This window comes from Geospiza fortis, unplaced genomic scaffold (genome assembly GCF_000277835.1).
Source record: "Geospiza fortis unplaced genomic scaffold, GeoFor_1.0 scaffold26, whole genome shotgun sequence".
In the NCBI taxonomy this organism is placed as follows: Eukaryota; Metazoa; Chordata; class Aves; order Passeriformes; family Thraupidae; genus Geospiza; species Geospiza fortis.
Window position 1 is genome coordinate 1576027 of NW_005054425.1, and position 22239 is coordinate 1598265.

The 22239-nt window shown below is 54.1% G+C and overlaps 1 protein-coding gene across 1 annotated transcript in view; it reads right to left on the reverse strand.

The window, feature by feature from the left end:
- The window catches only part of KIF21B (kinesin family member 21B), a 31815-nt gene that overhangs the window by 2394 nt on the left and 7182 nt on the right, over positions 1–22239 (reverse strand). The window contains exons 9-32 of the mRNA XM_031061751.1: positions 21886–22110; positions 21517–21598; positions 20952–21069; positions 19793–19984; positions 19017–19216; positions 18772–18879; positions 18363–18431; positions 17378–17607; positions 16384–16531; positions 16092–16286; positions 15222–15323; positions 14951–15116; positions 14419–14479; positions 14083–14140; positions 13449–13654; positions 12913–12987; positions 12676–12789; positions 12021–12059; positions 9834–9970; positions 9423–9603; positions 4686–4850; positions 2635–2752; positions 1283–1453; positions 626–825 (exon numbers count right to left, since the gene is read on the reverse strand). Of these exons, the coding sequence (XP_030917611.1) occupies positions 626–825; positions 1283–1453; positions 2635–2752; positions 4686–4850; positions 9423–9603; positions 9834–9970; positions 12021–12059; positions 12676–12789; positions 12913–12987; positions 13449–13654; positions 14083–14140; positions 14419–14479; positions 14951–15116; positions 15222–15323; positions 16092–16286; positions 16384–16531; positions 17378–17607; positions 18363–18431; positions 18772–18879; positions 19017–19216; positions 19793–19984; positions 20952–21069; positions 21517–21598; positions 21886–22110 (3360 nt within the window). The remainder of the gene's footprint in view (positions 1–625; positions 826–1282; positions 1454–2634; positions 2753–4685; positions 4851–9422; positions 9604–9833; positions 9971–12020; positions 12060–12675; positions 12790–12912; positions 12988–13448; positions 13655–14082; positions 14141–14418; positions 14480–14950; positions 15117–15221; positions 15324–16091; positions 16287–16383; positions 16532–17377; positions 17608–18362; positions 18432–18771; positions 18880–19016; positions 19217–19792; positions 19985–20951; positions 21070–21516; positions 21599–21885; positions 22111–22239) is intronic.

A 22239-nucleotide genomic window follows, 5' to 3' on the forward strand; every position in this document is an offset into this window, starting at 1 on the left:
GGGGAGCAAAAGCAACAGTGAGAGGGACAGAGAGAGGGGGGAGATGGAGAGAAAAGGGAAGGAGAGACGGAAGAGGAGCACATGAGCAAGAGAGTCAAAGAGCAGGAGGGTCAAGGCAGACTAGTAGCACGGCCCTTTATGGCAAGGACGCGTCGTGGAAGGCAAGGGGTGAGCCCAGGCACGTAATTCCATAACTTTACCCGGCAGTCACTGTGGCACAGATGGGAGGGGGGGAGAAGGAGAGGCAGAGAGAGACAGAGAAAAAGGAAGGGAGAAAAGGGACAGGGTCGAAAAGAGGATATCAGAGTCTTGCTGCTGAAGAGCTCCCCGAGAGCAGCAGCCAATGCCCAGCCCCGAGGGAGAGGGGTCCCTGCGTGGGGAGTAACCCAGGGCATCACCAGAGCGTGGGCAGGGGGTGGCCAGGGACAGCTCTTGGCACTGCAGCGGGCAGGCCTGGCCGTGGGCAGGCTACAGTGGGCAGAAGGAGATGAAGGAGGGACTAAAAAGCTGCAATTCCCTCCCCACTCCCTGCTCACCCAGCACCCACCCAGCCCCAGGGGGGACAGCTCAAACCCAGGGTCTCCCCCTTCCCAGGGGCCACGGGGGCAGAGCGCTGGGGGCTCACCTGGAGGCAGTGAAGATGTGCTTGGAGTTGGTGCAGATGGCATTGATGGGGCTGTCATGGCCCTTGATCTCCCCCACTGGGGTGAAGGTGTCCACATTCCAGACCTTGATGACGCCTCCTCGGCAGGCGCTCAGCACCATGGGGCGCCCAGGGATGAAGGCCAGGGCACAGACCCAGTCTTTGTGGGCATTGGGGATTTGCTGGAGGCACAGAGCACAGCCATGACCAACCTCACCTGCAGCACCAGGGGCAGCCTCATGCACCCATCCTGGGTGGGTCCTCACTGTCTCAGGGAGCTCAGCTCCTCACTGACACCCCACGACTGACTGGGACTGGAGAACTGGTGGTGCCCAGGTAGGAGCCAAGGGTGTGGCTCAAAGTCACAGCTTGGTTTGTCCCTTGGGCAGGAGACAACAACCCAGAATTCAGGGTGGAGCACAAGCCCCCACACTGCAACTGATGCCTCAGCCTTTCTGAAGGAGAGCCAGCAATCCCAAGCACCCTGCTGGACAAACTATGGAGGCACAGCACACCCTCACCCACACACAGCCAGGACTGGGAGTGCCCTCCCTGGTGAGCTCCACTGGCACCAGGATCCTGGACAACCCCCTCAGGCCCCAGCAGCAACCCCCCTGTGCCCTGTGCTCCCCTCCAGACCTGGATAAGTTCCTGCTGCTCCAGATCCCACTTCTTTATGCCGTTGTCCCTGGAGCCACTGAAGAGGACATCTCCCTGGATGGCCAGGCACTCGATGCCATCGTAGTGAGGGGGCTCGAAGTTGTGAGTGGGGCTGATATTGCCCACCATGCCCTCTGTGATCTCAAACACCTGGGGGAGAGCAGCAGGTAACAAACCACAGATGGCACTGGGGACTCCCTCCCCTGGGCAGTTTGGCCACCAGCCTCTCTGTCCCAGGCTCAGGGCACCCAGAGTGATTTTGGGAATGGGACTGGGCATTGGCTGCTGGAGGCTTTTGGGGCTGAGGGTCCTGCTACAAGCAGAGGAGATCTGCCACCAGGGACAGCCCCACTCTGCTGCATGGTGAGCCTTCACACTCCTCTGGAGCCACACTAACAGCTGAGGGGGATCCTGTCTCACCATCTCACCACCCCTCCTCCCTTCCCTGGGGACAGCTCTAATTCAACTGCTAAAAGCTGAAAGGAAGGGAGAGGCTCCTGCTGTGCTGCAACTGTGACTGAACAGGCACAAGGCATCTCTGTCAGGGGGGGATTATTGAGCAGAACAGGGTGAACTGCTCATCTGGGTCAGCCCTCACATGAAAATCCCAACCACAGTCTGATGCATGAGAGAAATGCAACTTCTTCCCTAAAGGAGCATTGTGGACTAAGCAAAAGGCAAGATTTGGGAAGAGGAAACAAGGGAAAACCTCACATGCAGAGGTGAAAACAGAATCTGGGCTCAGCTTTCAGGAGGAGAGAAGAGTGAGGGGTTACCAATATCTGGGCTTCCCTACAGGACTTTAAAAATGTGAGTGTTAAAGCAGTAGGTGCTGCTGCCTATTTCTTGTCCCCAGCAAAGCTCTCCTGTTGAAAGGCAGGCTGAGTTAACATTCAGGCAATGCAGTCAAACCTCCACTCAACACTCACTGCAGCTGGCTCAGCAATAGAGGCAAGGAAGGCTCTTTTGCAAGGGTTTATTCCAGCAGGGTAACTCAGTCCCTGAAGGACAAACCCAGGGAAAGGGGAAGAACCACGAGGAGCAGGCAGCTTATAAAGGGGAAGGGGTGGGGGGCAGAGCTAAGGGATGGGCAGAAGGGCCTGGCCTCCAGGGGTGGTACCAGGGGTACCAAGCCAGTGACAGGGGAAGGAGAAACCAGAGGAAGTTGTGACACCAAGTCCATGGGGAAGACTGTTTTCCCTTTGGGAGGGATGATCTATGGTAAGTAGTTAATGATGTTTCCAGGGCTAAGGGCTTGGGGATTGGCCAAGGGGGGAGAGTTCATGGGATGCTACAGGACTGGGGGTGCTGCTCCCCAAGGAGCAGAGTACCTTGACATAGTGATCTTTGGAGCCTGTGACCACCAGGTCGTGGTTGCTGGGTGTCTGGCTCACTGTCAGGCACATCACGGGCCCGATGTGGCCGCTCAGCTTCCCCACGGGCTGCAGCCTGCGAGGGCAGCAAGGGCACAGCTCAGCCCCTGCTCGTGCTGGGGCCCCTCCCGAGGGCCCTCACACCCCCAGCCCCACACCCAGCTCCAACCCAGCCCCACACCCAGCCCCACACCCAGCCCCACACTCAGCTCCAACCCAGCCTCTCCCAGCCCTCCCTGGGTGCCCCAGCCGGGGCTGCTCCTTCTGGGGCAGAGTGAGCAGGGAGAGCCCATAGCCTGTGATCCAGGGAGGAGAGCAGCCTGGGAGTGTGCCAACATCTGGCTGCACAGCCTGAGTGTGTGAAAACATCTGGCTGTACAGCCTGAGTGTGCCAACATCTGGCTGTGCATTCTGAGTGTGAAAACATCTGGCTGTACAGCCTGAATGTGCCAACATCTGGCTGCACATCCTGCGAGTGTGCCAACATCTGGCTGTGCATGCTGAGCGTGCCAACATCTGGCTGCACAGCCTCAGAGTGTGCCAACATCTGGCTGTGCATCCTGAGTGTGAAAACATCTGGCTGCACAGCCTGAGAGTGTGAAGACATCTGGCTGCAGAGCCCAGGCTGCAGCACAGGGTTCACAGCCCTGGGCAGGCAGAAGGACAAGGGGAAACCAGGGCCCTGCTGCTCATCCCACTTTTGTTTTTTCCCTTCTGCTAAGCCCTGCCCAGTGCACATTTAAGAAGACATTAAATTTAAATATTAAATCTCAAATTAATCTTTCATTCTTAAATTAAGATTAATGATCTTTAAAAAATCTTAAATTTTTCAAAATTTAAAAATCTTAAATTTAAAAATCTTAAATTTAAGAAAATCCTAAATTTAAATATTAAATCTTAATCTTTAATTCTTAAACTAAGATTTGTGATCTAAAAAAATCTTAAATTTTTAAAAACTTAAAATCTGAAATTTAAATCTTAAATCTTAAAAAATCTTAAATTAATCTTTCATTTTTAAATTAAAATTTATGATCTTAAAAAACCTTAATGTTTTAAAGATTTCAAATCTTAACTTTTAAATAAATCTTAAATTTAAAAAAAATTGAAAAGCTTAAATTGAAGATCTTAAATTTAAATCTCAACTTAAGATTTATGAGCTTAAAAAAATCTTAAATTTTTAAAAAATCTTAAATGTTAAATTTAAAAATCTTAAATATTAAATTTAAATCTTAAATCTTAAATTAATCTTTAATTCTTAAATTAAGATTTATGATCTTAAGAAATCTTAAATTTTTATTTAAAATAAAATCTTAAATTAAAAAATCTTACATTTAAGAAAATTTTAAAATCTTAAATCTTAAACAATCTTTAATTCTTAAATTAAGATTTGTCTTAAAAAATCTTAAATTAAAAAAAATCTTACATTTAAGAAAATTTTAAAATCTTAAATCTTAAATAATCTTTAATTCTTAAATTAAGATTTACCTTAAAAAATCTTAAATTAAAAAAATCTTAAATTTCAAAATCTTACATTTAAGAAAATTTTAAAGTCTTAAATCTTAAATATTAAATAATCTTTAATTCTTAAGTTAAGATTTATCTTAAAAAATCTTAAATTAAAAAAAATCTTAAATTTAAAACTCTTACATTTAAGCAAATTTCAAAATCTTAAATTGAAGATCTTCAATTTAAATCTTTAAAAAATCTTTAACATTTTTTTAAACCAAAATCACTAACGCCCCATAGGAAAGCATAATGAAAATCCATATTCCAGGCAACTCCCACTGTGCAAAAGGCTTTCATTTTGCCCAGGGGGATCAACTCATTTTGCCCAGTGGAATAATTTCAATTCCCCCAGGGGATCATTTCATTTTGCCCAATGGAATAATTTCATTTCCCCCAGGGGGATGACTTCATTTTGCTCAGGGGGATCATTTCAGGCTACTCTGCCCCCCAGCCCTGCCCTGCTCAGCCCCCCAGCCCTGACCTGCTGAGCCCCCAGCCCTGACCTGCTGAGCTCCCAGACGCGCACGGTGTTGCCGGCGGCCGCGTAGAGCGCGGTGCCCGCGGGGTTGAGCGCGATCTGGTTGATCTGGTGCTCGCCCTGCACGCTGGTGACCATGCGGCTGCTGGTCCCGGCACACGCGTCCCCAGAGATCACCTGGCCAGACGACCTGAAGGGGGAGAGTTCAAAGGGGTGATGGATTGTACCTGACTGGAGTAATTAGCATTGACTCCATGATTGCAGGAGGCTGAGCAATCACAGAATCACAAGGATGGAAGAGACCTTCAAGACCATTGAGTCCAACCTGTTCCCTGACACCTCAACTCAACCTTGGCACCCAGTGCCACATCCAGGCTTGTTTTAAACACACCGAGGGATGGGGACTCCACCACCTCCCCAGGCAGCCATTCCAGAACTTTATCACTCTTTCCATGAAAAACTTTTTCCAGAGCAATGAGGTCACCCCTGAGTCTCCTTTTCTCCAGGCTGAGCACCCCCAGCTCCCTCAGGGGTTCCTCACCACAGGGTTTTTCCAAGCCCCTCTCCAGCCTCGTTGCCTCCTCTGGACATGCTCAAGTGTCTCAACGTCCTTCCCAAACTGAGGGCCCAGAACTGGACACAGCACTCGAGGTGTGCCCTCACCAGTGCCAGTACAGGGGCAGAATGACTCCCTGCTCCTGCTGGCCACACCATTCCTGATCCAGGCCAGGGGCCGTTGGCATCCTTGGCCACCAGGGCACTCCGCTGGCTCATGTTCAGCCTGCTGTCCATCAGTGCCCCCAGGTCCCTTTCTGCCTGGGCACTGTCCAGCCACACCACCCCCAGCCTAGAACTTCACTCTACTATCCTATACTATGTGGCTGGATTTCTCTTCACAGAGAAAAGCAAGGCACAATTTTTCCCAAGGATTTTCTGGGAAAGGCAGAGAGAAGCCTCAGAAAAGAGAAAAACAATTCTTATCTCTATTCTCTGCTCCTGTTGTTTTTCACCTGTAGAATGTGTTAGGATATTGTTTACCTGAAGGAATTTGGTAATTGGATTTTGTTGAGGATTGTTGTGTTTCCTTGGCCAATCACACAAAGCTGTTGCCTGACTGTCAAGAGACAGTTACCAGTTTTCTTTAGTATTCTTTAGCATTCTTTGTAATATAAATATAGTATAATATAGTATAATAAAAGAGAGTGTTCAGCATTCCAAAGCCTTGGAGTCAGATGTCAATCATTCCTGTGATGGGGCCCCCTGATAATACTATATTATACTATAATACTATATTATCCTATTAAGAAAAAACCCATCTGTGGAGACAGGTGGGCATGCCAGCCCTCTCCCTTGGAGAGATACCCCTTCAATGGGCTGTGACAAAATCTTCTCAAACTCTCCTGGACTGAGAAATCCCCCGTGGTCATGGTGAGTTCCCAGCATGCTTTGGAACCCCATGTAGGTTTGTTGGGACTGATTGGCTTTCCCCCTTTGTACCACCCCTGCTTTTCCCCATAAAACCCCAGTTCGTGCCCTGTTCAGGAGGGGGTTGGTGTCCCTGGCCTCCTTTGCAAGGTGCTGGAATAAAGGAACTCTGTGGAATAACCACATGATGCTTCTGTCTCTTTGTCCCTGTGTGGGCCAGGGGACACCTCACAAGGCACAGCTGAAATCACCAAGAGCTGAAATCCCTGCTGAGAGCTGAGCTGGCTGCCCCTTGCTGAGCTTGCCCTGCAGCTGAAGGACTGCCTGAGACCCCTAGAAAGTTGTCTCTTGCAGGACCTCTCTCTGGGAAGGTTGTGGCATCCAGGTCAAGCCATCAGACCCCGCCCCCATCTCCCTTGCAGACAGTCCAATACAGCTTTGACATAACTGGTCCTTGAATCCAAAGCACCATCACCAGTGGCCAATTATAAAATCACCCTTTGGTGAAGAAATCTCCATAACACATTCCACACGTGCACAATGACAGGTGCAGTAAGTGGAGATAAGAATTGTTTCTCATTCTTTTCCCTGAGCTTTCTCCCAGCTTCCCAGGAAAATCCTGGGAGAGCTATGTCTCTCTCTGTTCAGGGATATGTGATTACCACAGGAGATACCTTGTCAAGGCTGAACAGAGCCTAGAACAGAGACTAGACAGAGCTAAAGAATAAAGAAGGGATTTATTAGGAGGCCTCAATGGATCCACCTTGGGCAGCACAAGAGCCCAACAGTTTACATTTTATCTGGGGCAAAGCAACCTTATGGAAATACCACTACTATGGTAGAATTGTGCCTAAAGACAAAAAAGCTTTTATTCTCTATTGCAGCTTTTTAGATACTCAGGGCACTTAGTATAAGTTTCTACTAAAAGCTAAAATCTATATTCTAAATCTGTATTTCTATTTCACTTTGTAGCTTCATATATCTCAGTTTCCCCAGAGGTTTCAGTTCAATCCTTGTGCTTAGATTTCCCTCCAGGCCTGTGCCCTGAGGGGCTTGTATTCCAACACCAGCCAGGGCTACAGCCCAGGTGAACCCAAAATGGTCACAAAATGCACAGCTGGTCATGGGGTCTCACACTTTTATAAGTTCTGCTCCATTTGCATATTGGAGTTAATTGTCCAATTACAGCTTTAGCCCATGAAGTCCCATCCTTGTTTTTCTCTCTTCATTCCATGTTGTTTTTGCTCTTGGGCCTGAGATTTGGATCATTTGTCCTTGGTCCCCAGCTAGAGCAGGAATTGTTTTGTCTCTCTGCTCTGTGCACAGAGCTCACCATCCCCTAATGTGAAACCCAGACCCACCCACTAAAGCAGCACAGAATGTGAAAAATAGAAAAGCCAAAACCTGAGGCTCTCATCAGGGAGGATGAGACCAGAGGCACTGAGGAACCACGGGGCTGTCCCCAGGCTGCCACAGCTGGGTCCCACACTGAGGAAAGGCCCTGAAGGATCCCTGTCCCTCTGGCCACAATGGGACCAACAGGAGCCCTGTCCCACAGGCCAGCCTGCAAAGGCAGCCAAGGATCAGGGTCTGTGCATGACTCGGAGCATCCTGCCCTGGCTTCCAGCTGAGTGTGCTCTGCTCTCCTCCCGTGCCTCTCTGCTTCCCACAGGAAGAGCTGGTGAGTGCTGGCACCCAGCACAGGGCAGCGAGGTCTTGGCCTCTGTGCCAAGAGAGAAGCCAAGGCAGGTGAGCTGAGGCTGGATGGAGAAAGGAGACCTGTGCCAGAGCAAGTGGGTAACTCTGACCCACTATAGGAATGTGCCCCATGCTGACAGAGTGACAAAACTATCCTTTGTCCCCTTAAAAAGGAAAGAAGCCCAGAACACTCTCTCCTCAATTAGGTGAAAAAACCCCCTCATAGGCCTGGGGACTTCACCTCAAACTTAAGGACAGCCAATTTGACAGAAGCCAAAAAGTCCCAGCTGGGCAATTTACTAGAAAAAGAAGAGAACAAAGAAACAAATCACTTTTGTGGGGTGTTTTACCAGGAGCAAGAACCTCTTGCACTTGGCTCGATTTTTCTCTGTTATTTTGCCTTTCATTAAACCTTTTTGTTTCCAACACTACCTCAGAAGCCATCCTGCTGATTTTATGCCTCCAAAGGTAGCTGAGATATCTTGGGTGAGTAATAAACCTCCAAGAGCTTATGAGACCTGGCTCGAGAAGGCTCCTATTACTCCCTACCATACTGTCCTAACCTTTGAGCCCTACTCCAGACTGGCAGCCACAGCTACCATCTGTTCCACAATCCCTTCTGGTCCTCAAACTCCTCACAGAGCCCCATGTTTCCCACTGAAGAGGCCGTGATTTACCCAGCCTCTCTGCTGTTTGTGGCTGTGCCCTCCATGGGAGCTGCCAGCTCTCAGAACAGCTGCAAAACCTCTACAAAGCTCCTGACCCTTAACAAGCGCTGGATTCTGCACCTGGGACACAGCAGCCCTGGCTGTGTGTACACAGCAGGGAACAGAGGCTGGAGAGCAGCTGTGGGAAGGGACCTGGGCATCCTGGTCAATGTAAATGAGCCAGCAGTGCCCTGGCAGCCAGGAGGGACATCCATGTCCTGGACACACCAGGCACAGCATGGCCAGCTGGGCAGAGGGGATTGTCCTGCCCTGCTCTGCACTGGGGTAGCCTCACCTCAAGTCCTTGGTGCAGTTTTGAGCACCACAATATAAAAAAGACATTAAACCATTGGAGAGCATCCTAAGGAGGGCCATGACAATGGTGAAAGGTCTGGAGGGGAAGCCTCATGAGGGGCAGCTGAGGTCACTTGGTTTGTTCAGCCTAGAGGAGACCTCACTGGGGTCTTCAACATCCTCCTGAGGGGCAGCAGAGGGACAGGTACTGATCTCTTCCCTTTCATAGGAAAAGGTTCTTCCCCAGAGGGTGCTGGGGCACTGAACAGGCTCCCCAGGAAATGGGCACAGCTCCGAGCCTGTCTGAGTTCAAGAAGTGTTTGAACAATGCTCCCAGACACTGGATGGGATTGTTGGGCTGTCCTGCACAAGGCCAGGAGGTGGACTTGATGATCCTGATGGGTCTTTTCCAACTCAGCATATTCTGTGATTTTATGACCCCAAGTCTTTGCTGCAGGAGTCCCCATGAGTTCCCCCACCCCCAACCTCTCCCAACCTCCCTGTTCCCTGGGGAAGCAGCACTGCAAACTGGCACTAAGGAGGTGTATCTGGCCACATCCCCAGCCCCTGCAGGTTCTGGAAATGGCTTCTGCAGAGCCAGAGAAGCCCAGAGTGCCCAGGTCCCCGAGCTGACGTACGTGAGCGTGCGGACGCAGCGGGCGGAGTCGCGGATGTCCCACACCTTGATGTACGACGTGGACACGGTGAACACCAGCCCCGTGTGGCTGCAGTACTTGATGGAGACCACATTGTTGGGGTGGCCCTTGAGAGAGGCGATTTCCTGGCCTGTCACCAGGTTCCACATCTTGCAGCTGCGGTCTGTGGGAGGAACAACGTGCCCAAGAGTGTTGGGGGGTCTCCTCTAAGGGCTTGGTGGCCTAGGGACAATATTGCCTCTGAGCATGTCCCCCCACCCACAGGGCCAGAGGAAAGGAGCCAGCCAGCCCCAGCACAGGGGCAGGGCTCAACACTGAAGACAGGACCATCCCTGTAATGCCAACATTTCCCCTGCTCCCACAGCATCTGCATCCTCCCTGCCCATCACCCACCTTTGGAACCGGTGAAGAGCAGCTCATCGGTGGCATCCAGGCAGAGGACAGGCTTGGTGTGCCCCTCTGCCACTGAGACACACTGCAGAGGGGCTGTCCGGGCATTCTTGGTGCCACCCACCGGGTTGATGATGCCCCTTCACAGGAGAGAGAGAACAGGTACAGTGCAGGGTGGAGAGGCACGGTGCCCACAGCCCCAGGGCATGGAAGAACATGAGCTGGCTCACACCAAGCCCCGAGTGAGACAGGCTGCTCCACCTGAAGGTGGCCTGTCTGAGCTGAGGTCTCTGTGGAAACCCCAGAATGTCCCCATGGGCACCCCCTGCCCACCTCTGTCCCTGCCATCAGACAGGGAAAGGGGGAGGCTGCCCAGTGACCTCTGCTCTCCCTCCAAACCTCTCCTGTCTCACCAGCACAGACGCAGGACAGTTCAGGAGACTCAGCTCCTTGGCCTGAGGTCCATTTTGGGGCAAGCTGTGCCCTCTCCAGCCTGAAGCTGGAGCTCTCCTGGGATAATGTTTCAGAGTTCCAGTATCAGCACCCCATCCCTTGGAGGCTGTCACCCTCTGGCTGGTGGCATTTGAAGACAGGGCCTCGCTCCTTCACACAGATCCCAAGGGTGACAAAGGGCAGCACCAGCATCTGCCCCCCACATCCCTGCTGCAATGGCTGTTCCTGTCCCCACTGCTGGCTCTGGGCAGGAGAGCACCTACCCCTGCCGAGGAACACTGCTCTGTGTCCTGGGGGACATCACCTGCCAAACCCTCCACTTCAGACATGCTCAGGTGCTGAGCACCACCAGCCTGACCCTCCTGTGTGTGACCCCTGGCAGGGGTGTGACCTGGTCACAAGCACAGCCACAACACCCCAAGTTGTGCTAGTTTCTTCTTACAGGCAGGCAAACTGATGCATGGGGCTAGAGAAGGGCAAGGCTTGCATTAGTTGTGAGGACAAGCACAGGCTCATTAATTGGGTTTGGAAATCACATGCATGTGATGTTCCTCAGCTCTGCACTTACCAAAGCCAAGCCAACAGCCCTCCCCTCACTCCCAGAGCTTCCACCAGCCTCAAAGCAACTGAATCCAAGGGGAAATCCCTGTGCTGCATCCTCCATGGACTTTGAGTGGCTCCCTGACTACAAACTGCCCAGAGTGACCCTCTCAGACTGGTCTGGTGTCACCTCCCCAGTGACAGGGGGCCTGCAGGAGCTCAGGGCACAGGCAGAGGGAGGGGACACCTGGGTGCTGGACAGCTGATCATGGAATCATGGAATGGGTTGGGTTGGGAGGGACTTTAGGCACCATCTCATTCCATGCCCGTGCCATGAGCAGGGACACCTTCCACTAGACCAGGTGGCTCCAAACCCCATCCAACCTGGCCTTGGACACTTCCAGGGATGGGGCAGCCACAGCTGCTCTGGAAAAGCTGTGCCAGGGCCTGCCCACCCTCACAGGGAAGAATCCCTTCCTAAAATCTAGTCCAAATCTCTCCTCTTTCAGTTTTAAACTGTTCCCCCTTGTCCTGTCACTATTTGCCCATGTACAAAATTGCTCTCCCTCTCTGTTACAAGCCCCTTCAGGCACTGGAAGGCTGCAATGTTCCTAAAGGATGGGGGAAATGTGGCCCTTGTTCTGGGAGACCTCTGTAGTGAGGTGGATGCAGGGAGAGAAGCCCAGGAGAACCTTAACTCCAAGGCTGAGCTCTGCACCACAATCTGAGATTTCTTTAGGGAGAGACTGACCTTTTCCAACTCAGCACCAGGGCAGCACAACCAGGCACGAGCTGAACCTGAGATAACTGCCTGGAAGAAGCTTGCACCAAGGATGTACTGCAAGCACCCTTCCCCATCATCTCACCATCCTGCTGGAGAGCTGGGGAAGGGCTGGGACGTGGTGGCCTCATGCTGGCAAGAACCCATCAGAGCTGGAGGAGAACATGCTGCCAACCCAAAGCAGCCAGCACCCACCAGTGAGCCCAGCACCACGCACCAAGGGCTAATCCAAGCAGGAACAGCTTGAACTGACAGCACCAGGCAGCAGAGGTGGCATGCCAGGAGTGACAGACACACAAGCCGGGATGGGGGGAGAGCAGCAAACTGCAGGCAGAGCATGCAGGGACAGGGAGAGCAGGCATCTGACAGAGAGAAGGAGGAGCAGAGGAAGGGATAATAAATAGAATTGTCTATACCTCAGCACCTCCGAGACAGAGGAATCGCTGTCATCAGACCTAGGGGCAGAAAATTAGCAGGATTATGGGAGAGAAAACCCAGACTAGAGAAGGCAGCAGTGGAGTCAGAGGTGGAAGATTGTTATTGCATCCAAGCCAGTGTAGGACAGAGAGAAGGAGAGGAGGGAGGGAGAAGGAGAAGCACACATGGAGAACCAAGGGAGAGCAGAAGAGCAGGAGGGCATGTGAGGAACAGACAGCAGGTCTCCATCAGGGAACACCAGCGCTGCTAGCAAGCCCAGAGCAGCACCTGACCTGCTGCCAGGAGAGGCTGGAGCAGCATTTGTGGCTGGATGCCAGTCCATCAGCTTCCTCTGAGCCCTCATCCCCTCACCCATGCTGCAACTTGTCTTTCCAGGAGTCCAAGTCTGGCACCGCCCTGTCTGCAGGCAGAGCATTGTGAGCTCAGAGGGGCACAGTGGGCAGGAGCACAGCCCTGCCATGGCAGCTGCTCCATCACAGGGAGAAGCAGGGAGGTCAAGAGATGACAGGACACTGGCTGGAGCCAATCCAAGCCCTGGTGATGCTATACACCCCCACAGGACTCAGCACAGCCCATGTGCTATCCTGGTCTGGGTTCCCCTTGCTCAGACACTCTGACCCCAGCAGGACTCACTTGTCCAAGGCAGATCCCTGGCTCTGGGTGCTCGTGAGACGGGAGAAGACGTTGCGGTCGTTGCGCGGACGGGTGGGTGGGGAGGAGGGCGGTGTGAAGCCAATGTCTGCAGGCCTGAGCCAAAGGATCAGAGGGACACATGACTTGGGAACTGCTCACCTGGCACCTGACTGGGCCCAGAAAGAATCCTGGGCCACACAGCCCCCCTGCCCATGTCCGTGTTTCTCCCAGGCTCACCTGGCAGGCTGCCCACGGTCGTAGGATTTCCGCCGGGTCAGGGGGGAGGTGTCCGAGCCCCGGGACTGCCTGGGACTGCAGCAAGTGAACAAAGCAGAGTGGGTGCCTGCCCTGCCCCAGGATCCCTCCACAATGAACACCTCTGTCCTCCCCCACAAGAGCAAACAAGAGATTGGGCTGGAGTCACAATCTCGAGGCAGAATGCAGAGGCTTTTGGCAGCCCAAGACACCTTCAAAAAAGCTGATAACCCTGAGCAGGGAGCTGGGGACCCTTGTGGTTGTTCTCCTTGCTTCTGAAGTATCCCCTCTCCATCTCCCCCCTTCCTTCCCTGCTTCTGAAGTATCCTCCTCTCCATCTGCAAAGGACACCAGTACACTCTCCAAGCCCCGCTGAGGAAATTTCCCACTGCATGCTGTAGCCAAGCATGGACAGATGCAGGATTGGGCTCCCCTCACCCCTCTGCACCTCCACAGGCCAGGCACAGCTCCCCAGGCCATGCCCCCGAGCCTCCCAGGCACTGGTGGCCCATGCTCACAAGGTGCTGCCCCGGGTGGGCAGGCTGATGGTGCGGGACACCTTCTCCTTGTAATAGGGGTCCCGGATGGAGAAGCCGATCCCGTCCTCCTTGATCTCCATGAGGGATGCCAAGGACTTGGTGATGTTCTTGGTGGACACGTCCAGCGTGGGTCCCAGACACTCAGCTGACACTGCCTTCATCTGCCCCGAAAGCTTGGGCTCTCCCTAGAGCAGGGCAGAGGGCTCAGGGTGGGCACACGGGGGCAATGGGAGCAGGAAGAGTTTGTGCTCTCTGGCCACAAACCAGCTCCCCCACATCCCACCGGGATCCCCATCAGCCAGCTCTCCAGCAAACATGACAGCCTGTACAGAACAGTGGCTGCTTCCCTCCATGGGGATGTCCTCAGTGCCACTCAGATTTGGAAGGTACTGACTGGTGTGGTGGGTGCTTCCCAAGTCTCTGGTGCTCCAGGACAGGACCACTGTAGCAGGAGACCTTGGTTCTGCCCATCCATAAGGCAGCCATGCTGCCTTATGCCAAGCCTGGCTCCCCAAGGTTCAGACTGCAGAGCAGAGGCGTGAAGCATCACTGAACATCCCTCCATCCCTCCTCCCAGCCTCTGTGACCAGGCCACACAAAAAGGCCAACTAACCTTGAACTTGAAGTCATCCTGGCTTGCTGAGCCCTTCATGGTGAAAGACTGGGAGATGCTGCAAGGAGAAAGGAGCAAAAATGGATCTTCAGTGCCAAACTCTCTTCAGAAAGCTGGTGCCACTGCTCCACCAGACTCCTTGGGTCACCCTCTGTCCCCCAGCACCCTTTCTCCAAGGAATGACCAAGCTTTCACTCCCTGCTCGTGTCCAAGAGACATCCTGCTCCCCCCACCAAGGGCTGGGCACCATAGAAAAGCTCAGGTGGGGCTCTGTTCATCCATGCCCCTCTATGAGGTCCATGAATGGCATCAGGCAGTGCCAGGCTGGGTGCTCACCTGCCATCTGAGGCCAGGCTGAACTCTGAAACTTCCTCATCTGTGCTGGTGTAGCCATTCTCTGTGAGAGGGAGACAATGCATCAGCAGAGGGGACCCAGAGGGGACCCCACTGTCACCAGCCCCTCCAAACCCTGCAGCAGAGGGGACAGCCTAGGAAGGCATGAGGGATAACCCAGACCTTGTCCCTGTTATCCATGGCCAGGAGGTCATGGGGGTGAATCAATCCTTGTCCCTGTTATCCATGGCCAGGAGGGCATGAGGGATAACCCAGTCCCCGTCCCTGTTATCCATGGCCAGGGGAGTATGGGGGATAACCCAGTCCCCGTCCCTGTTATCCATGGCCAGGAAGGCATTTGGGGTGACCCAGTCCCTGTCCCTGTTATCCAGGGCACACACTCCCACCCAACAGGGCCCTTGGGCAGGGTCCCAGCCACAGCTCCTCCAGGTGCTTCCTGCAGGCCCAGTCCAGGTGGGCACCCAGCCCACAGGCAGCACACCTGGCCTGAAGCTGCACCTGCCTCAGGCCCCACCTTGCTGGACATTGTGGATCAGTGCCTGCAGCTCGGGGTGGGACTCAGCCTTCTCCCTCAGGGCATCCAGCAGGGCGTGGTTCTGTGAGGAGCTGGCCACGTCCGTCTGCCGCAGGCGCCCCTCCAGCAGCCGGATCTGCGCCTCCTTCTGGGCCACCTGCAGCCCCTGCACAGGCAATGCTGGCACTCAGGCGAGGTCCCGGCACCAGGCCCCACCCTGGCACCCAGAAAGAAGCCCTGTCACAAATGCACAGCCCTGCCTGCCCCACACCTTGTCGATGGAGGCTTTCAGGAAGTTGTCCAGCAGCAGCCGGGCTTCGGCCAGGGAGCAGGAGCTGATCACCACCGAGGTGTCTGTGGAGTCCAGCTCCTCCTGAAACACAGAGAGACAAGGGCTGGACGAGTAGGGTAGCTTTTCTGCTGGATGGGCCTCCATGGCAAGCACAGCACTTCCATCACCCAGTCCAACCCTCACCTTCCCCAGTCTGCCCAGTGGCTACTGGGGAGATCCAGCCATGGGACTGTCCAGTGCTGAAGGGTTTATACACTGCTAGAGAAATTCTGGCACAAAACTAGACAGTGAACAGACACCAGGCTCACCCAAATCCACAACCCAAAGCCTAGTGTGAATTAACAACAGCCCTTCATCCCTGCTAATCAAGGTGACAGCTGGGGACAAGCCAGGGACAGCACACAGCCTCCATTTCAGGCTGCAGGCATTGAGGGGAGTTGGGAGCTGCCCAGCTGCATGCCCAGTATCACAACTGGCCACAAAATCTAGATGGTTTCTGCTGGGAAAAAGCCACTCCTCCTGGGATGTTTCCAGTGCATGAAACAACCATGGGTACAAGTGACCACCAGCCCTGTGGGCAAATGGGGGCTGCAGGCTCCCTACAGTTCCAGGGCAGCAGGACACCAGTATGTCCATGGCCATGCAAGGACTTGCCAGAACTCCTCTCTGTAATTAATCACCTAACGAGAAGTGACTGTGTGGGTGAAGCCCCACCAAGAGTGATAGCTCAGAGGACTCTGGGTCCTCTGAGCAGAGCCCAGCCCCAGCTGGCTGTGCCCAAGGATGCTCTTTCCACAGAGGGATGCTCTCATTTTCTCTCTGCCCGCCAGACCCAGACCTTCTGCCCACCTTGGTCTCCTCAATCTGCATGATGGTGGCCTGGCAGTCTGAAATGCTGTCGTTGATATAGTCAATGTTGGCCCCCAGCACCTCAATCTCCTCGTTCAGCTCTTGCAGACCCTTCTGCTCCTTGGGGCTCTCTGCCTGCAGCTTTGCCCGCTTGCCCAGCAATGCCTCCTGCAGCAGTGACAGCTCCTCACGTTTCTGGGGAAAAGGGAAAGGAAATTAGCACTGTCCACATGGCCACCTCCCTGTCCTGCAGCCACCACCCAGCCCTCTCTGTCCCCAGAGCCGCAGCCACCTTGATGAGCCTCTCCATGTCTGCCTCGAGGTTGACAATGGTCATTCTCTGCATGACAATGTCGAAGATGCGCCGCTCCAGCGACTGCCACTTGAGGCGGGCGGCTTTGCTGAAGGTCTGGCTCGACCCCTTCTTGGGGAACTTCTTCCTACAGCCAGAGGGAAGAAGAGGCATTTGGGCAGATGGCCACACCGTGCTGGAGAGCTAGGCTTGCCCCAGGATCTGGGATCTGGCTGGTCAGAAACAGAGGATACATCTGTGTTGTTTCTGCATTGCCCAACTGTAGGAATGTGCTCTCTGTTGACAGAGTGACAAAACTATCCCTTGTCTCTTTAAAAAGGAAAAAAGCCTAGAAGTTTCTTTCTTTGATTAGGTAAAAGGACACCTCATAGGACTTGGGGGACTTCACCTCAAACTTAAGGATAGCCAAATGGACAGGAGCCAAAAAGTCCTACCTAAGCAATTTACTAAAAAAGAAAAGAACAAAAAAACTAATCACTTTTGTGAGGTGTTTTACCAGGAGCAAGAACCTCTTACACCTGGCTCAGTTTTTCTCTGTATAGAGTTTTGTTATTTTGCCTTTTATTAAAACTTTTCTGTTTCCAACACTACCACAGAAGCCATCCAGCTGATTTTATGCCTTCTAAGGTAGCTGAGCTATCTTGGGTGTGATATAGATCTCCAAGAGCTCATGAGACCTGGCTTGAGGAAACCATACATCACCCAACTTTTCCTCTTAGTAAAGTGGGACAAGAGATGAGTCCAGCAGGGTTTGTGCCACAACATTTAATCCTCATGGAAGGCCAGCTTTGAGCTCAAACCCAGGTGACAGTCACACTCTGCCAGTACAGCTTATCACAGAATCAGTGATTTAATATGGCTCAAGAGGACGCTAAGCAGCCACTAAGCCATCCTTCAATTTCCACCACCCACCAAAAGCCAGGCATGGGATCCCCAGGATGTCTCACCCCCGCCCACCAGCCCTTTCCCTGACCTGGCAGGCCGAGCCCCATTAATGGAAGCTGAGGAGTCTCCCAGAAAGTTGTTGATTTTCCTGTTCCACTGGCGCACGATGCTGGAGACGGAGCGAGCGCCGCTCTCGGGCTCGGAGGAGGTGGTGCTGGCCGAGACCTCGGCGCCCGAGTCCAGCATGGGCGGCTTTGGGCCCGCCCTGCCCGCCACCCTGTCAGACATGGGCTTGGCCAGACGGCGCAGCGCCGACACCTGCCCCAGGGAGGACAGAGAGGGGGTCTGTGGTGTCACATTTTAGTTCAATGCATGCTCTGTCTCACCCCTGGAAAATGTAAGGTTTATTCCAAGCCTGTGATCCTCCCCTGAAGTGTAATGGATCTGTAATCCCATTGGCCCAAGGCTTATTCCGTGCCCACTTTCAATCTCCCTGTTAAGCTGTAGGGCTAGACCCGGCTCTCTCTTGGCCCTTTTCCCCTCCCTCCTCCTTCCCCCCTTCTCCCTCAGGAACCATGCTGCTCCTGGGGGTGGGACCCCCAATAAACCCTCATCTAATCAGCACCCTCAGAAGCCATCTGGAGTCTCCTTGCGTGCCTGCTGCTACCAGGGAACACACAGCTTAGGGGGGACTCCCTCAAAGGAACAGCAAAGGGTGTCAGATGGGTTTAGGCTGGGCAGCCCCACCCAGCCTAAACCCATCGGCATCACCCCCAGGTCCCCACAGGTCTGAGAGCAGCAAAGCCCAGGGATGTTTGTGCCTCATGGGGCTCCCCCTCTCCGCTCGTAGCCCATTCCTGCCACCAGGCTCTGCTGCTTGGGATGGGGAACTCTGCTGCTGCCTACATCCATTTCCCACCCGGCTCCTGAGCCATAAAACCTCTCCCTGCCTTTTGGGGACCCCATTCCCAAAGCCAGCCCTGTCTGAAAGATGGGATTTCTCTGAGCCCAGCACTGGGGCCCAGACCCCCATGGAAGCTGGGGACTATGTGGAGGAAACCCCCTTTCCTCACCTCCTGGGTTTTCCTCCGCAGCACTATTTCCTGCTGTCGCTTCTGAGATTCCAGAGCCCTGATCTGGAACTGCATGAGTGAGAAAGAAAAAGACACTTCTGAGGTCCAGCCCAGATGTCGTCGCAGTCCCAGTGCTCCCTTTGGCACAGTCTCACTCCTGATTTTAACAACGAGGAGGCTCCCAGCTTTGAGCTGGCTCTGGCTGCACATTCCCCCCTCCCACAGCATCCCCCACAACTCCAACAGGAGCAGTGGGAAGCCTCTGGAAGCCGTTCATCCAGCTGTGCTCTGCTAGGACCTCCAGTGAGGCTTCACCAAGCTATCTGTGAGCACCTGGAGTGCCAGAGCAGGACAAACACCCCCTTCCCAGCCAGACCAGCCCCCTGCACGGGGCATGCCAGGCTCTGACCTCCTGCCGGCGCTGCTCCTTCTTGAGCTGCGCGATCTCCCGGTTCCTCTTGGTCTCGGCCAGCCGGCGCCGCTGCTGCTCCTCCCGCATCTGCTTCATCAGCGCCACCTGCAAGGAGGGGCCGCTGTGCCACCGCCCCGGGGCACCCCACACCCAGCACACAGCACTCTGCACTTCCCACCAGAGTGCAAAACGCTGCTCCAAGCTTGTCCAGGATCCCTCCCTGCCCCGGCACATCCAGGTACCTTTGCCTTCTTCATCTCGGCCACCTCTGCCTGCAGCTTGCGCAGCTCCCGCTCGTAGCGGGACTGGTTCTTGAGCAGGCGAGCGTGCTCCTTCTGGGCTGCCTGCAGCTTCTGCAGGTCCCTGTTCATCTCCTTCAGCCGCTTCTCATAGTCTGCCTTGATCTTGTTGGCTTTCTCCTCAGTGTAGCACTCCATGGTGCCTGGTGGGTGGGGAGAGAGCTCACAATGCACCTCAGGATCCTGCTGTACCCACAGCCCTGCCTGGAGGCACCCAGCACTGCATCCCTCCACGTCCCATCTGAGCCCCCCTCACCCATCAGGAACTGGGGTCTGTCTGGGAATCCCTGCTGGAAGAGCTCAGCACAGAGTGGAGACACAGGGCTGACCTGAGCAGAGCTGCAGATTGGGACACACAGCCACACATAGGGGTGACCCTGCCCTGTTTAAGCCTGGAGATCAGGCACACCACTGGCTCTTTTGCCCCTCAGCCCCTCAGTTTCCCCAGGAGTCCCCCCAGCTCATGAAGTGGTGCTCAAGGCTGGAAGAGGCTTTGCCACCCTTCTGCAGCACCAGCAGGGTGCAGAGCTGTGCAGCTGACTGATGCTGCTCCCATGGCAAGGCAAGCAGAGTCTTGGGGGTGCCAGCGATTCAAGGAGAGGCAGGGGGATGACAGAGCTCTACCAGAGCAAGGGGTGGATGCTTTGACTTAGAGTTAGCTGGGCTTGAGCTGGAACTGGGGTCTGGGAATGGGATCCCAAGGGTGAGGCAGTTCTCACTGAGGTTCTGCAGGACCCGGTCCCGCTCCAGCTGCGTGTCTCGAATCTTGTTCTGCAGTAGGATCAGCTTCTCCTCATACTGGTGCTTGAGGGTCTGCAGCCGCCGCTGGCTGTTCTCCAGCTCGTCAATCAGCTTCTGCTTGATCTCAATCTCACAGGTCAGATCTGCCAGGTCAGCCTGGAAATTCACAGCTGGAGGCAGAGGAGAAAGTCAGGCTGGGAGGCACGGGAAGCATCACTTGCATGGCCCCACTGAGTCACAGTGTTGAAGATTGCAAGGCAAGATGTTTTCCATTACCATCTGTATGGCAGATTATCTTTTGTCAAGTGGGCAGTTTGCCTTATCTCTCTCTGAGTGATCACAATCACTCCTCCCTCGGAAGGGGACACCTGCTGATAACAGCTATTGAATGTCACTGCATGGCTGATAAGAACTACAGCATCCCACTGGGAGATGTGAGCCCAGAGGGAGGAGCCAAGCATTCCTACCCGGATAGAATCCAGAGGTTTTGAGACACCAGCACGGCTTTCTCCACTGGATTGCCCAGAGGAACAGCAGCTGCCTCTTCTTCCCCTGGATCTCCAGAGGCAGAGACTGCACCTTTCTCCAGGATCCCTGCTCCAGCAGAACCACCCCTGACACTGCAGGAGGGCTGAGCCACAATTCCAATTGGACTGCCACCAATACCCTGACCCACAGGGTGTCAGGTTGGGTTCTGACTCTGGCAGTGTTGTTCTAGTGGACTGCATTGTTTATTTTATCCTTTTTTTTTCCTTCCCTAATAAAGAACTGTTATTTCCTGCTCCCATATTTTTGCCTGAGAGCCCCTTAATTTAAAATTTATAGCAATTCAGGGGTGGTGGGGAGGGTTTACATTCTCCATTTCAGGGGAGGCTCCTGCCTTCCTTAGCAGGCACCTGTCTTTCCAAACCAAGACACACAGCATATGGAGAGGGCAGAGGGGCTGATGGGAACCCCCACTGCTGGGGAGCAGCAGCGCCCTCAGAGCACTGCAGCAGCCCTGGGGCTCTTCCAAGTCCCACAGAGCAGACACGGCTGGGGCATGGTGAGCTCTGCCCCCCCAGGAACAGAGCTCATTGCCAGAGATGCCAGCAAGTGCCCTCCATGCCCATGGCTGCACACAGATGTCCACTTTACCCTTCTCCTCTGCATCCGAGTCTGAGTCCACCAGGCTTTCTTCACTGGCCGAGTCCTCATCTTCATCCTCACGCCCATCCTCTTCCTCACAGCCACTCTCATCCTGTTCTTCCTCCTCCTAAGAGATGAGTGCCTAATCTCAGCCAGCAGGATGGTCTGTCCTTCTCCCCACAGCTTCTCCCTCCTCCAAACCTGAGCTCACCCTACAGCAATGGGCCACGGCCCCCCAGGTGGGACTCAGCCTCCCACACAGGATGCCCAGGGGCTGCAGCACCATTTCTGGAACCCCAGCACATCCTGTTGAGAGGAACAGCAATTTGATCCATTCATCCCTTCCTAGCTGACCCCTCTTCATCTATGCTGATTGAAACCAAGCCCCCAAAAACATGGACTCCTCATTCTACACCCAGGCTGACTGGGGGGTACCCAGCTTCTGCCCTGCTCCAGCATGGAGTCCTCAGAAGAGTGACCCTTCCAGTCTGACCTTGGACCCTGTCCCATGGGTGGTAATTTCACTGCTCCACCGCCCAAACACTCCCACAGTGTGAACACAATGCCCACTCACCTCTTCCACCTCATTCTCATCCGTCTCCTCCCCATTGTCCTGCTGCAGTTTCTGCCTCTTCTTAAACGCCTCCTTCTCTGGGCTGGGGGGAACAGAGAGGGGCTGGTGAGTCCCAGCATGAGAGAGGCAGAAACAGCTTCTGCTGGGCCACCTTCCCCTCCCTGCTGCTTTTGGACCCTTTGGGTAAAACAGCTTCTGGAATTACGTGATGGGGAATAGGAGACCAGGGACAGGCAGGGCTGGGAGGGGAATGCAGGCGTGAGGGCTCTGGCCATAGCAAAGCTGGGGGAAGCAGGAGACCCAACCCCAGAGGGACAGACTGAGCCTCCCCCTACCCAACACCTCCCCCTTGCCAACACCTCCACTCACCTCTTCCTTTGCTGCCGCCGCTCTTTCTTCTTGAGGCGCTCCAGGTCCTGCTTGGCCCTTCGGAGCACGTCGGAGGCCTCAGTGTCCAGGGCAGCCGCGGGGCTGCAGAGCCCGGCCAGGCCCGGGCCCGGTGAGGAGCCCACGGGGAACGGGCCCCGCGCAGAGACCCGCGAGAGGCTGCGCCGCAGGGACTCGTTCATGGACTCGCTCTCCAGCAGCTTCGTCCTAGGGAGTGCAAACAGCACAGTCCAACAGGGGCCATCCCACTGGCCCTACAGGGGGGTCTTGTCTGGGTTTAGAAACATAGAGTGGTTTGGGCTAGAAGGGACCTTAAGCCTTATCTCGTTCCACATT